At 36.8% G+C, this 12,718-nt stretch overlaps 2 protein-coding genes and 1 long non-coding RNA gene across 11 annotated transcripts in view; 1 reads left to right on the top strand and 2 right to left on the bottom strand.

Moving 5' to 3' along the window:
* Window positions 1-12,718, bottom strand: part of LOC146475616 (ras-like protein 1) — a 230,397-nt gene that overhangs the window by 9,666 nt on the left and 208,013 nt on the right. Inside the window, exon 1 of one of the 8 annotated variants that reach the window (XM_085116023.1) lies at window positions 12,044-12,414. The exons of the other annotated variants lie outside the window; for them this stretch is intronic. The gene's annotated coding sequence lies outside the window, so the exon portion shown is untranslated. Of the gene's footprint in view, window positions 1-12,043; window positions 12,415-12,718 lie in introns of those variants that run through there. 8 annotated transcript variants of the gene reach the window in all.
* On the bottom strand, window positions 1,215-2,960 carry LOC146475623 (uncharacterized protein KIAA1958 homolog). Its single transcript, XM_085115987.1, has one exon. The coding sequence runs from the start codon at window positions 2,900-2,902 to the stop codon at window positions 1,637-1,639; it is 1,266 nt and encodes a 421-aa protein (XP_084972113.1). The 5' UTR covers window positions 2,903-2,960; the 3' UTR covers window positions 1,215-1,636.
* Window positions 3,987-6,436, top strand: LOC146475622 (uncharacterized). 2 transcript variants are annotated; one of them, XR_014865909.1, is made up of 3 exons: window positions 3,987-4,376; window positions 5,441-6,342; window positions 6,382-6,436. It is a non-coding gene; the product is annotated as an uncharacterized LOC146475622 (long non-coding RNA). The 2 variants fall into 2 exon arrangements; XR_014865908.1 differs by having other exon boundaries at window positions 5,441-6,436.

The raw sequence follows: 12,718 nt of genomic DNA, 5'->3' as shown, positions 1-12,718 counted from the left end.
GTTTGATATTGAAAAAAAAAATGAATTGAAATAGTGCATTAAAAGGTTTGAAAAGAGAACAAGTTTTATTTTTTTAAGCCCCACAAAATTCATGCTAGACTTTGCTAGAATTATGGCGAATTTCCTTTAGGCTATTTAAAATTATTTGTGCCTCTGTCCTATCTGGCCATCACTCTTTCACTAATCCAGCAAAGAAAAATGATTTACATGTACAGTCTTAATTTATTGACACTAATTTATTACGAAAAGGTCAATCATGTTTCACTGGTTGCCGGATTCATAAGAAGGGGTGTGTGTTGATAAATTCACTTATCATGTCTCTCATAAAATACTTAACAATTTGTATGTTAGTTGTTTCTGTAACTGATTCATGTAGAAAACTCTCCAAAAAGTAAGGGGAGTGGGGCTGAAGCCCCCCCAGTCCCACCCCCTCCACAGGCTCTGATCTTGTAAGAGTATTTACTGTCTCCCCCAATTCACCTATCCAGGCCCTTATAATATTATTACTGTGGATGTACAGTATTTTAATTGGGTGCTATTCCAGAGACCAAGTGTGAAAATTTCATCCACTTTACAATAGCATACAAATTTTATTAACACTCCCCAAAGGGGCTTTTCGGCATTAATCATCTAAGAAAAATTATTATAATATGTGAGATTATAAGAGAAATTACAATAGGATTATGATAATGTAAAATAAGATAAAAATACAATACAATCGCTATAAAAATAATACAATAAAAACTTTAAACATCTTCTGCAGGAGGATGTTTACATTGTTGAAAAGGGAAGTTGAGTTATTTGGTAATTTGTTCCTGAGTAGTAGTAGCAGAAGTCACGATTCATAACAAAATGAATCAGTTAAAATAGAGTCCAATGGTCATAAGTGACTTAGCTTGTTGAGCAGGATTTGGTGACTTCAGTACAGTCTTGAGTATCAGCCTTGACAACAATATTGAGTTGAAAAACTGTAGTAAAACAGAAAATTGAGCGCTTTAAGTGAGTTCTTCTGAGTGATCACAGTGATCTTGTTAGTTTCTAAGTAAAATGAGGGTATTCAGCCTTAAGCTGACATCTGAGGTGGCAGTTACAAAAATATACACCCAATAGCAAATATATGCATGAAGTTGATAATGATCTCCATGCAACTTCATTCAAATCAAGATCACGTAAGTCTTCAGCTTATACCAAGGCATTATATTAAACCGGCTACAGATAATAAGCAATTATTGGATGAGGTTGAGCATGATAGCGAGAATTATCAAGGCCGAGGTTTGTGTTATCTGCCGAAGCCGAAGGCTGAGGCGGATAACACAAACCGAGGCCTTGATAATTTCGCTATCATGCGAAAACCGAATCCAATAATTGTTTTATTATACAATTATAAATGTACAAGCGTTGAGACATTTCACAGAACAACAACAAAGTAAGCCACGCAATGACACGTTTCAGTGTAAACATCTTTATTAATGACAGCCGTGAATAACGTGTAAAGCGGAATTCAAAAGGTTTACAGAAAGGATTTAAGCTTAAACATCTGAAAACGTTTCAGGAAAAACTGAATCGAACTGAAACTTTTGAACAAAATTCTAAAGTTAAGTTGTACGGTCTTATGAAAAATGTTCCCGATTTGCGTTTAATGAATGTTGACATTGCAGTTGAAGAAATTAAAATTTTTCGTTATCTCTGAATGAGAGTTCTGTACAATAAATTCCTCTTGAGAAAGGCTAATAACAGGAGATAACTGGTGCGGATTAATAGCCACTTCCTCACCTCTCACCTCGCACTCTGTCGTCAGGGTTTCCGACATTTTTCTCTTGGTTGAAATGTCAGTCCTGCTATAGCTCCGAATGCTGGATTCATTTCTGTGCCCGCTCACCGCCATGATATGCCTTGCTTCGAACCCGGACTTGTCCAGGATTGTAACCGCCGTTGCCCTGATCGAGTGATTGGTGTAACACTTTGAAAGTTTGGCTTTTCGAGAGATCCTTTTCATTTTTTCACCGAGCAAACGCTCTCCGACAACCATGTTATCGTACCACACTTGATCAGATATGCCGGCGTTTTTCTTCGGCCGCTGAAACAAAAATTCGTTTGAGGGATTCAGGTGCTGTATGTACCGTTCAAATGAAGCCACAGGACAGTGTGGTCCTGGTTTCTCGAACATCACGCCTTCTTCAAATCCTTCATCATTTTCTCGTCGGTTCTTTGTGAGTTCATCTGTTGTTTTGCACACATATTTTGCACCTTTGCCATCCGTGCTGAATGAAAAATCAGCTTTTTTGAGTTCACGAAGATTTTGCCTTCCTCGGCGACAAAAGTACAACATAACCTCGAAAAAAACTTTGTTTTGAAGCGTTTCCGGGCTGTTTTGGTTAAAAACATCGCTTTCGTACAGCTTTTTAAGATCTTCTTCGCAGATCGGTGGCGTGTGTTCGACTTTGGCGAGCCCTTGTCGTTTTAGTTCAACGCACTTGGCGCCAAAAATTTTGTTTGCCTCGGCAAATGCTGGATCGTTTATTATATCGAAGCCAAGAGTCGCCTTAAAGTGTCTGCCCAGTCCAAATCTCAGGCTGTTGAGAGTGCTTTTGGAATAAGAAGTTCCATCGACTTTTCTAGCTTCGGCATAAAATAGTTTGAGAACGTTACTGATGCCATCTTTGGTTTGCGGTTCGGGAACTTTCTTCTCCTTCAAATACTGCTGTAAAACTCTAAGAGCTGTCTTGGTAGCTCGTTTGGTGTTCTTTGCGTCCTTGTCGTCAACAAGGCGTCCTAAATCCGCTTCTGAGACTGACGCGAATCTTGGAGCGGACTCCGCCATGACAATCTTGCTCAAACCGCCGGCTAGCTTGTCAGGTGACGAAAACCATTGTCTGCAAAAACGCGTCATACCTACATGCATAAACGCCAGTGTCTGTAGATGTGACGCGATGAAGCTACGCGAATACACAGCGCCATCTAGAATTAGCGGGGTGCTTTTAGCCAATCAAAATTGAGATAGCATCAGCATTGTATAATAATCGTTGTTAATCGTTGAAATGGCTACATGTCTTCCTGTTAATCGTGTAGAATGCTAGTATTTTGCGTTATCAAGAGTGATATGTCGACAAACGGGACAAAGCTGGATTTTACGCCAGGAAATGGACACATTTTCTCTTGGAGAATGTAACTGTTTACATTTCGGACATTCCTGTCACGTACGTAGTAGTTTGTAACAGAATCAAATAAAAGCGTGACAGCATTCTTTTCGTTGCTCCCGCGGAAAACACCGCTTTCGTGTGCCGTGTTTCAAAGACAACGAGTGTATATTGAATACAAGTATTTAATCCTCAGTGCATTGTCCTTTTGGTCATCCAGTGTCTATAATGTTACCGATATATCTTTACAAGATCGTAAAATTTCTCAATGGCATTAATGCGAAACACAAAGCGGCGTGAAAAAAATACTGGACAATGGTTTTCAATCGAATTGCAGTTCACATGCAACAGTTTGGACAAATCCGAGCTACATCGAAAAACGGGCTGAAATTCGACATAAGTCGGTTATGCTCCCAGCCTTTCAATTATTCCCACTTACCTCATTTTACATGAGCAAGTAAAATTAATGACAAAATTGAACGATGTTTCGGAGTGGTCATGACACCATTTTCAAGTTCAAAATGACAACTCCGAAACGTCATCCAATTTTGCTTTAATTTTTACTTGCTTATGTATTTAGAAACCTTTATAATTATAAATTTTGCACAGACTTGTAAGGCTAATTTTCTTGAAATTAAACTGCATAATTTATGAAAAATGTATTAAAATTTTTTGGCTTGCTACCTTAAAGTGCCCCTGGGACGAAAATTTCATTTTCCAGCTTTTTGCATTTTCGTGTAGAATATGACCTTCTTACTCATGTTACCAAATTTCAATCCTTTATGGCGATTGGAAGTATTTTTTTTTTTTAGCTTTTTCTTCGAGATTTCACGGCCGCCATTACTTGGCCTTGTTCCGGAGGTTGAGAAAAGATAACATCGGCCTAAGGGAGGTGACGTCATCGGGTTATTCTTCGGAGAAGCCACGAACCGAGATCCGATTATACCGGAAATTGACCTGCATTCACTCTCTTTCAGTAGTACTGGCGGACGACGTCGGGGAAATAAAGACTTCGAACGTTTGTTAGGATTCGTTATGGTAGAATACAGAGTTCTTTCTACTTTCGTTTCTCGGCGTCTGAACACTGACCTCAAGGATTTTACGTTCGATTTGTGGAAGAAACGTGGAACTATGAAAACAGTCAAGATTTGCTCAGGTAACATCGGCCTACGGCAGGTTAACATCGACCTAAAGGAGGTTAACATCGGCCTACGGGAGGCTAACATCGACCTAAGGGAGGTACGTTTTATAGCACCACGTTTGTATCGTATGTGTTATACTGGCACAATCGTACACATGGAAAGCTAATTTGCAAGCATTAAAACTTACAATCTTGCAGGAGCTTTTCTAATCATTGACCTGAGTGTCATTTCATTTATTGCCAACTCATAACATCCACCTACAGGAGGTTAACATCTACCTAAGGGAGGTACAGTGGCTCACAGTGTACATTTTATAACTTATGTATTATAAAAGTCAATTCATAGGCATAGAAGCTTACTCTCTAGCAGGGAAACTTGGGATCATAAGGAGCTTTTCTATCATTGACTTGAATTTCATAATTTTCATTTTTACCAACTCATAACATCCGCATATAGTAGGTAAACATCTACCTAAGGGAGGTTATGGTATTATAATAAGGAAGGATGGACTGGAAGAAAGCTTACGAATCTTAAGGGGCTTTTGTATTTCTTGTACATGCCATTTTAGAATAAATTTATTTATAAATAATAATAATAATAATAATAATTATTATTATTATTATTATTATTATTATTATTATTATTATTATTATTATTATTTGAAAAGCCTTTTAAGCTCACTAGAATGAGATAAATGAGAGTTTTCTCATTTTTTTATTTACACTCATAACATGAGAAAGACAGTAGCTATCCAGACGAGGTCTGTGATTGGAGAACGAAACAATAGGTCAATGGTTGGGAACAATTGATCCCCCACAGAAAACAATGGGAGCTACTGTACTAGGGGACCAATGAAAATAGAGGTCTGGAAGAGGTACTGTACTATCCCATAACATGGAATACAGTGAAAGGCAATTGTTCTCTTGTTGTTTTTGTCATATTTTTCTTGGTTGACCCCATCAACCTGTAATTTCCACATTAAATTTTGCTAGAAGTGACTGTTTATGACTGTTGAAACGATAGATCATTTTTAAAAATATAACCCTTAATATGTCAGAATTTATTTTAATTTAATTTGTGATCTGACTTTCAAGAGGTTTGACTGTTTGACTGCTTACTACAGTACATTAACAATATTGGTTTTATTTTATTTCTTTTCAGAATGCAATACTTAAACTGTGCAGACCGCTGAAGAAACTGCTACTTCAAAGACACCTATGACTCATCAATTCCTCAAAAGACATTGTGTACAACAGATGTTGTTGAACTGTTATTGTCAAGCTTGACCTCTCGTCATATGGCAAAATTATCTAAAATTTGATATTCAAGTTTGTAGGGTTAATTGACGGAGGATCTCCCATATAATGATGGATTGGATGCAAATGGTCATAATTTTGTTCCTCTCTGGCAGGAAATTGTGTAGATTGGTATATATGTACCACTTAGAGTGCAAAGATACAAAATGACCAACATTTTAAAGTAATGTTTAATTGGAAGACATTTTCGTAGTCCTTTCTAGAACTTAAGGACGGTGCCTCTATTGTTACTGCGCATACGTTCTGTGCATCTGGAGATACTCGGGTTTCCTATGGGTGGTGCCTACTATTACAGGGATATTTTTGCGCACTTTAAAACTATGCGGAGAAAGCAGAACTTAGCAAGTGATTTTGGTATCCAAAAACAAAATTGGGGGGAAATCATGCATTTTTCAGAGATAATAAAGCTTCAATTTGGAAAAAAGCGCCATACATTGCTTTGTATTTTGCTGCTTTTTAGAATAATATTGTTGCTTGGTTATCTCTAAAAAATGCGTGGTTACCCCCAATTTCCTTAAATTTGGCTTTCAATACCCGCTACCAAGATCTGCTTTTCCCGCATAGTGATAAACCGTGCAAAAATACTTCGCTATTAGTAGGCACCGTCCTTAAGCAGTTGTGAAAAGAAATCCCAAAAAAATAACTGAGGGTCTTTCTTCTACTTAATCTTTCACCTGATATTGAAATGTATCTTTCAAATATCCATATTCAATTACATTTATGGTTGCTAACCTTTATGGCTATTGAGTCAAAAAGATATGACATAAAGAGCTATTATTTTGTAAGTCAACAAATCTGTACCTCAAGTAAAGGTCAAAATGAAATTGAGCCATGCCATGAACCTTTGAGTGTGCTTTTCAAAAGATCCAAATGACCACCCTTAAATGTTTTCATTTTCATGTTTTAAGCTCATGACGTGTCATTTGTTATCAAGTAAGCTCTATGCTTTTGAATATGGGTGGAACTTTGTCATGAGTTGGAGAACAAGTCAAATTTGAACAAAAAATAAATGCCTTGTTCCCCCCCTCCTCCCACATGGCATTTGACCATGTACCATGCCTGGGAAAAAGGGAATTGAATTTGGCTGGGGTAGAGAAATTGAACTGAATTTACACTGTACCTTTGGCATTTGGAGAATTTGGACTTTTCTCTTTTTTTTTCCTTCTGTTTGAATACAATAATTATTGAACAACTGAGACAATATAATATATAATGCTCTTTATTCATAATGATAGTACAAGAGAGTGCATGGTAATAAGTAATACCTGTAAATCGATATTGAGATGCCGAAGCCGGGGGCTTATATGGCACAATTCATACAGGAGATTGGTCAAAATGGTGCAATTACTTTACAGTTTACAAATAAATAAATAAATAAATAAATAAATAAATAGATAAATATTAATGTTAATAATAGTAGTGATAATAATAATAATAATAATAATAATATTAATAATAATAACTTAAATGAAAAAAATTAAATAAATAACAAATAAAATATTAAATTAAGCTAAGCCGTGTATACGAGAGTTCAAAAGGACATGAATTCACAATTTGATTGGAAGTAATCTCTAAGTTTTTGTCTACAATTCGAGATAGTAAGTGAATTACCTAAATCAAGAGGGTTGTCATTCCAAATTTGAGGGCCTTGTGCATGAAGTGCAAAAGCCCCTTAAAATTCATAAGCTTTCTTCAAGTCAATTCTTACCTATTATAATACATACTTGCATGGTGCTATAAACATCATGACCTCCCTCAGGTAGATGTTTACCTCCTGTATACGCAGGTGGAATTGTTATCACTTGGTAAAAATAAAATGAAATTCAAGTCAATGATAAAAAAGCTCCTTGTGATCCCAAGTTTCCCTGCTGAAGAGTAAGCTTCTATGCGTATGAATTGAGTACACAATGTCTTTTGTGGAATTAATGAGTCATAGGTGTCTTTGAAGTAGCTGTTTCTTCAGCGGTCTGTGCAGTTTAAGTATTGCATTCTGAAAAGAAATAAAATAAAACCAATATTGTTAATGTACTGTAGTAAGCAATGCGAGAGTAATGTACAATCGTCTTTTAAGGTTTCTTAATAATCATAACATTCTCTCTGACAATCAGTATGGTTTTCGCAAGCATCACTCCGCGGCTAACGCTTATGCTCTTACTTGTTTATATGACAAAATCTCTTCTGCCATTGACAATAAGGAATGCACAGTTGGTATTTTTATAGACTTGTCCAAGGCCTTTGACACCGTTGATCATAACATTTTGATTTCAAAATTAGAGCATTATGGTGTTTGTGGCACTTCACTTAGAGGGTTCGAAAGCTATCTAAGCAATAGACAACAATATGTGGAATTTAATGGTGTCAGTTCGGAGTCTTGCGAAATTAAGTGCGGGGTGCCTCAGGGTTCTATACTAGGTCCCCTACTCTTTCTACTCTATATAAATGATCTGTGTAACGTGTCAAAGGTCATGGATTTTATTCTTTATGCAGATGATACAAACATATTTTTCTCCCACAAAGATTTTAACTTGCTTCCTGGAATCTTGAATTCTGAAATGCTTAAATTAACTCAATGGTGTCGAGCAAACAAGCTGTCCATTAACTTTAAAAAATCAAATTTTATGGTTTTTAGACCACCCCAAAGGAGGAAAACACTTGATATATCTATTCAAATTAACAACAATGCAATTGAACGTGTGAAAGAGACAGTATTTTTAGGTGTTATCCTCAATGAGCATTTGTCATGGAAGCCTTACATTCTTAGTGTTTCTGGAAAAATATCAAAATCAATAGGTATTATTTATAAGTCTAGTTTTTGCCTTCCCAAAACCTCCTTACGCTCCTTGTACTATAGTCTAGTTTACCCTTACTTAATTTATTGTGTTTCTGTGTGGGGATCGACATATCAGTCTAATTTAAATCGGATTATTGTTCTGCAAAAGAAGATAATCAGAATAATATCTAAAGTTTCTTTTGATGCTCATACTGGTGTTCTTTTTAAAGAACAGGAGATTTTAAAATTCTCTGACATTTATTTATACCAAATAGGTAAATTTATGTATCTTTTTAAAAGAAGCTTACTTCCAAATTATTCTCGCGATATGTTTACTCTTGCAAGCCAGATACATTCTTATAATACCAGAAATTCCAACCTTTTCTATAAATAGGGTAGAATAGGAATTTCAGTGGAATCCACGGGGTGGCTCTTCCATCCACTGTTTCCAGGTCGAATTGGAATTTGAAAATGTTGGTTTTTGTGGAGGGAGGAAAACCGGAGTACCCGGAGAAAAACCCTCGGAGCAGGGACGAGAACCAACAACAAACTCAACCCACATATGACGCCGAGACCGGGAATCGAACCCGGGCCACATTGGTGGCCCAGGTTCGATTTCGCCATCCCTGCTCCCACATATACCTTATACCTTCTATATACCTTATTGTCCAACTAATCTTTGAAAATTCTCAATTCGGTTTCAAGGTCCTACGCTTTTCAACTCGCTTAGTCAGTGAAAGTAACCTTTTTTTTCAAAAGACTTAAAAATTCCTTCTTTCTAAGTTAAATTGACTCTTTGTTGAGCTACACACTTTTTTTTTTCTTCTTCTTTTAAAAAAAATTAATTGGAATTTTCATTCAGTACCATTAACTTCTATGGTTTATCCTATAGTTCCAGGACGCCTATGGTCAATAAGCCCCAGGCTTCTATATAGGCTTCCTAGCCTTTAACACATTTCATCTTGTAAATAGTTTAGTAGGAATATTGTGTATCATCTTTAATGTATTTATGTTGTATTTTTTGGTTAAGGTATCAGCCACCCTTCAGGACCGTCCGCGCGCGGATCGCTGTAGCGTTAGTTGTTTTTATAAAAACCCCTATAAACCATATAATTTTTTAAAAGCTTAATAAATCCAGATTATGGATTTGAACTAACAAAAACTATTTACTTAAATGTGTTTCGAAATTGGAACGCTTTGTGTAAAAGTACACGTCTCTATAAATCATGTTCCACTCCCGCCGGAAATAAACGGAAGAAAACAATTAACACCGCATTCGCTTCTCAACACGTTCCACTAGAAAACCGTGTCTCAGATTTTTGACAAGTGCGTTTGTTTCTCTTTAATTAGCAAATGAAGTTGGGGGAGGCAATTAGTCAACACTCCCTGTGGAAAAAAGGCTCTAGCTTTAAAATCAAAAGGAGTATTAAATTTCGCAGACACGGTTTTGTAGAAGAGATATATGGCATCACTCTGGCCAAATTTGAGCCAAATTGATTGAAAGGCTGCCGACTTGGAGTTCAAAACGTACGAGTCGATGGGCAAAATTTGCGTTCGGAGATAAAATAGAAAATACATTTTTGGCGGCATCCTACCTGGAATGAGATTTAATAACACCTAAATGTTTATTCTGATTGATATCAGAGAGGGCTCAATTTTCTCTAACAATAGGACTTTGACAGGTAGCATGCAACAGGAACAAACTTTCGCGGCAAGCAGCGGGAAATAACTATTTTGCTTCAAGTCAGTTCAATTTCACTGCGTGTGGACAAAAGACAAAATTTTTGTTGAGGTTAGTGAACATACATGCATAGTAATCGTTTAATTTACAAACAGCAATACGCTTTTCATGTAACAATAAAAATATATTGTGTTTATTTCTTGAAAGGTTGGCTAAGTTGGTAAAGATGCCGAAAACCAGTGCGAAATCAACACGAACGAAAGCGAAGCCGCCGAATGTCCACCACCGATTGCTCGAAGGTCAAGAACTGAGGCCCGGTTTATTTCAAACGCTCTGCTCTTCTCGGAAGAATTAAAAACAGAATTTGTCTTGTGCGACGGACAGCTTTCATTCTCGCACTGGATTCTCCAGGTAGAACCAAGTCCATGCTTAGTCGCTACATTTTCCACGACTTGGACACTTCCCTGGCAAAATCGACAAGATACAGACTCGTCCCGTTTCTGAAGGAGAATTTCACTCGATACGATAGCTCGACCGCTTATTGTTTACCACGTTCCATCAGCAGGTGCGGTCGATGAGCTTAATTGGCTTTCTTCTTCTGGTTCTTCAATTTTGGAGCGGCTTGCACTCTCAGCGACTGTAGCATTTTCGCTTTTCTGAATATCCAACTCCTCCAGCCACTTCTCTTGCCGATAAAATGAGCTTTGTCGCTCTCTGCCAATTTTGCAGCCCATTCTTTGTCAAACTCGCCCTTCGATTTCTTTTTCGCTCTCGGTTTCGATGAGGAAAACGGACACGATCTTTTCTTTTTTTTTTTTTTTGGCGGCATTTTCACCGAAAATCGAGGTAAAGGCTATAAACAACACGAAGACAATTCGCACGTGTTGTGTCGTTCGAAGCACGCACTCGGTATCACGTTACTAGTTCAATGACAGATCTTGTCAACGATCAATTAAGATTATTAACGAGAAAAAATCTTTTACCCCCGATATCTTTCGACAGAAATAACATTTTCTTCTGATTTTTTTTTTTAAAAGAAAGCTCTCAAGCATATCTATTTGAAAACGTTGAAACCTCAAATATGGCAGCGATCCGCGCGCGGACGGTCCTGAAGGGTGGCTGATACCTTAATGACAAATAAAAAATGAAGCAGTCAAACAGTCAAACCTCTTGAAAGTCAGATCACAAATTAAATTAAAATAAATTCTGACATATTAAGGGTTATATTTTTAAAAATGATCTATCATTTCAACAGTCATAAACAGTCACTTTTAGCAAAATTTAATGTGGAAATTACAGGTTGATGGGGTCAACCAAGAAAAAAATGACAACAACAACAAGAGAACAATTGCCTTTCACTGTATTCCATGTTATGAGTGTAAATAAAAAAATGAGAAAACTCTCATTTATCTTATTTTAGTGAGCTTAAAAGGCTTTTCAAATAATAATAATAATAATAATAATAATAATAATAATTATTATTATTATTATTATTATTATTATTATTATTTATAAATAAATTTATTCTAAAATGGCATGTACAAGAAATACAAAAGCCCCTTAAGATTCGTAAGCTTTCTTCAAGTCCATCCTTCCTTATTATAATACCATAACCTCCCTTAGGTAGATGTTTACCTACTATATGCGGATGTTATGAGTTGGTAAAAATGAAAATTATGAAATTCAAGTCAATGATAGAAAAGCTCCTTATGATCCCAAGTTTCCCTGCTAGAGAGTAAGCTTCTATGCCTATGAATTGACTTTTATAATACATAAGTTATAAAATGTACACTGTGAGCCACTGTACCTCCCTTAGGTAGATGTTAACCTCCTGTAGGTGGATGTTATGAGTTGGCAATAAATGAAATGACACTCAGGTCAATGATTAGAAAAGCTCCTGCAAGATTGTAAGTTTTAATGCTTGCAAATTAGCTTTCCATGTGTACGATTGTGCCAGTATAACACATACGATACAAACGTGGTGCTATAAAACGTACCTCCCTTAGGTCGATGTTAGCCTCCCGTAGGCCGATGTTAACCTCCTTTAGGTCGATGTTAACCTGCCGTAGGCCGATGTTACCTGAGCAAATCTTGACTGTTTTCATAGTTCCACGTTTCTTCCACAAATCGAACGTAAAATCCTTGAGGTCAGTGTTCAGACGCCGAGAAACGAAAGTAGAAAGAACTCTGTATTCTACCATAACGAATCCTAACAAACGTTCGAAGTCTTTATTTCCCCGACGTCGTCCGCCAGTACTACTGAAAGAGAGTGAATGCAGGTCAATTTCCGGTATAATCGGATCTCGGTTCGTGGCTTCTCCGAAGAATAACCCGATGACGTCACCTCCCTTAGGCCGATGTTATCTTTTCTCAACCTTTTCCGGAAGTTAAGGCTCAAATTACAGGAAGTGACGACATTGGCTCAACACGAAAAATTCCACATGGCTAATTTTCATACGGATTCTACTTCATAAACTGTATTCTGCTGTTATTTAGTTCGCAACAGCAGAATACAGTTTATGAAGTAGAATCCATATGAAAATTAGGCATGTGGAATTTTTCGTGTCGAGCCAATGACGTCACTTCCTGTAATTTGAGCCTTAACTTCTGGAATAAGGCCAAGTAATGGCGGCCGTGAAATCTCGAATAAAAAGCTAAAAAAAAAAAAATAC

The sequence above is a fragment of the Pavona decussata genome, unplaced genomic scaffold (assembly GCF_977016875.1).
Source record: "Pavona decussata unplaced genomic scaffold, jaPavDecu1.1 SCAFFOLD_84, whole genome shotgun sequence".
Lineage (NCBI taxonomy): Eukaryota > Metazoa > Cnidaria > Anthozoa > Scleractinia > Agariciidae > Pavona > Pavona decussata.
Note: the sequence above shows the minus strand (reverse complement) of the source record. Positions and strands in the feature narration are given on the sequence as shown.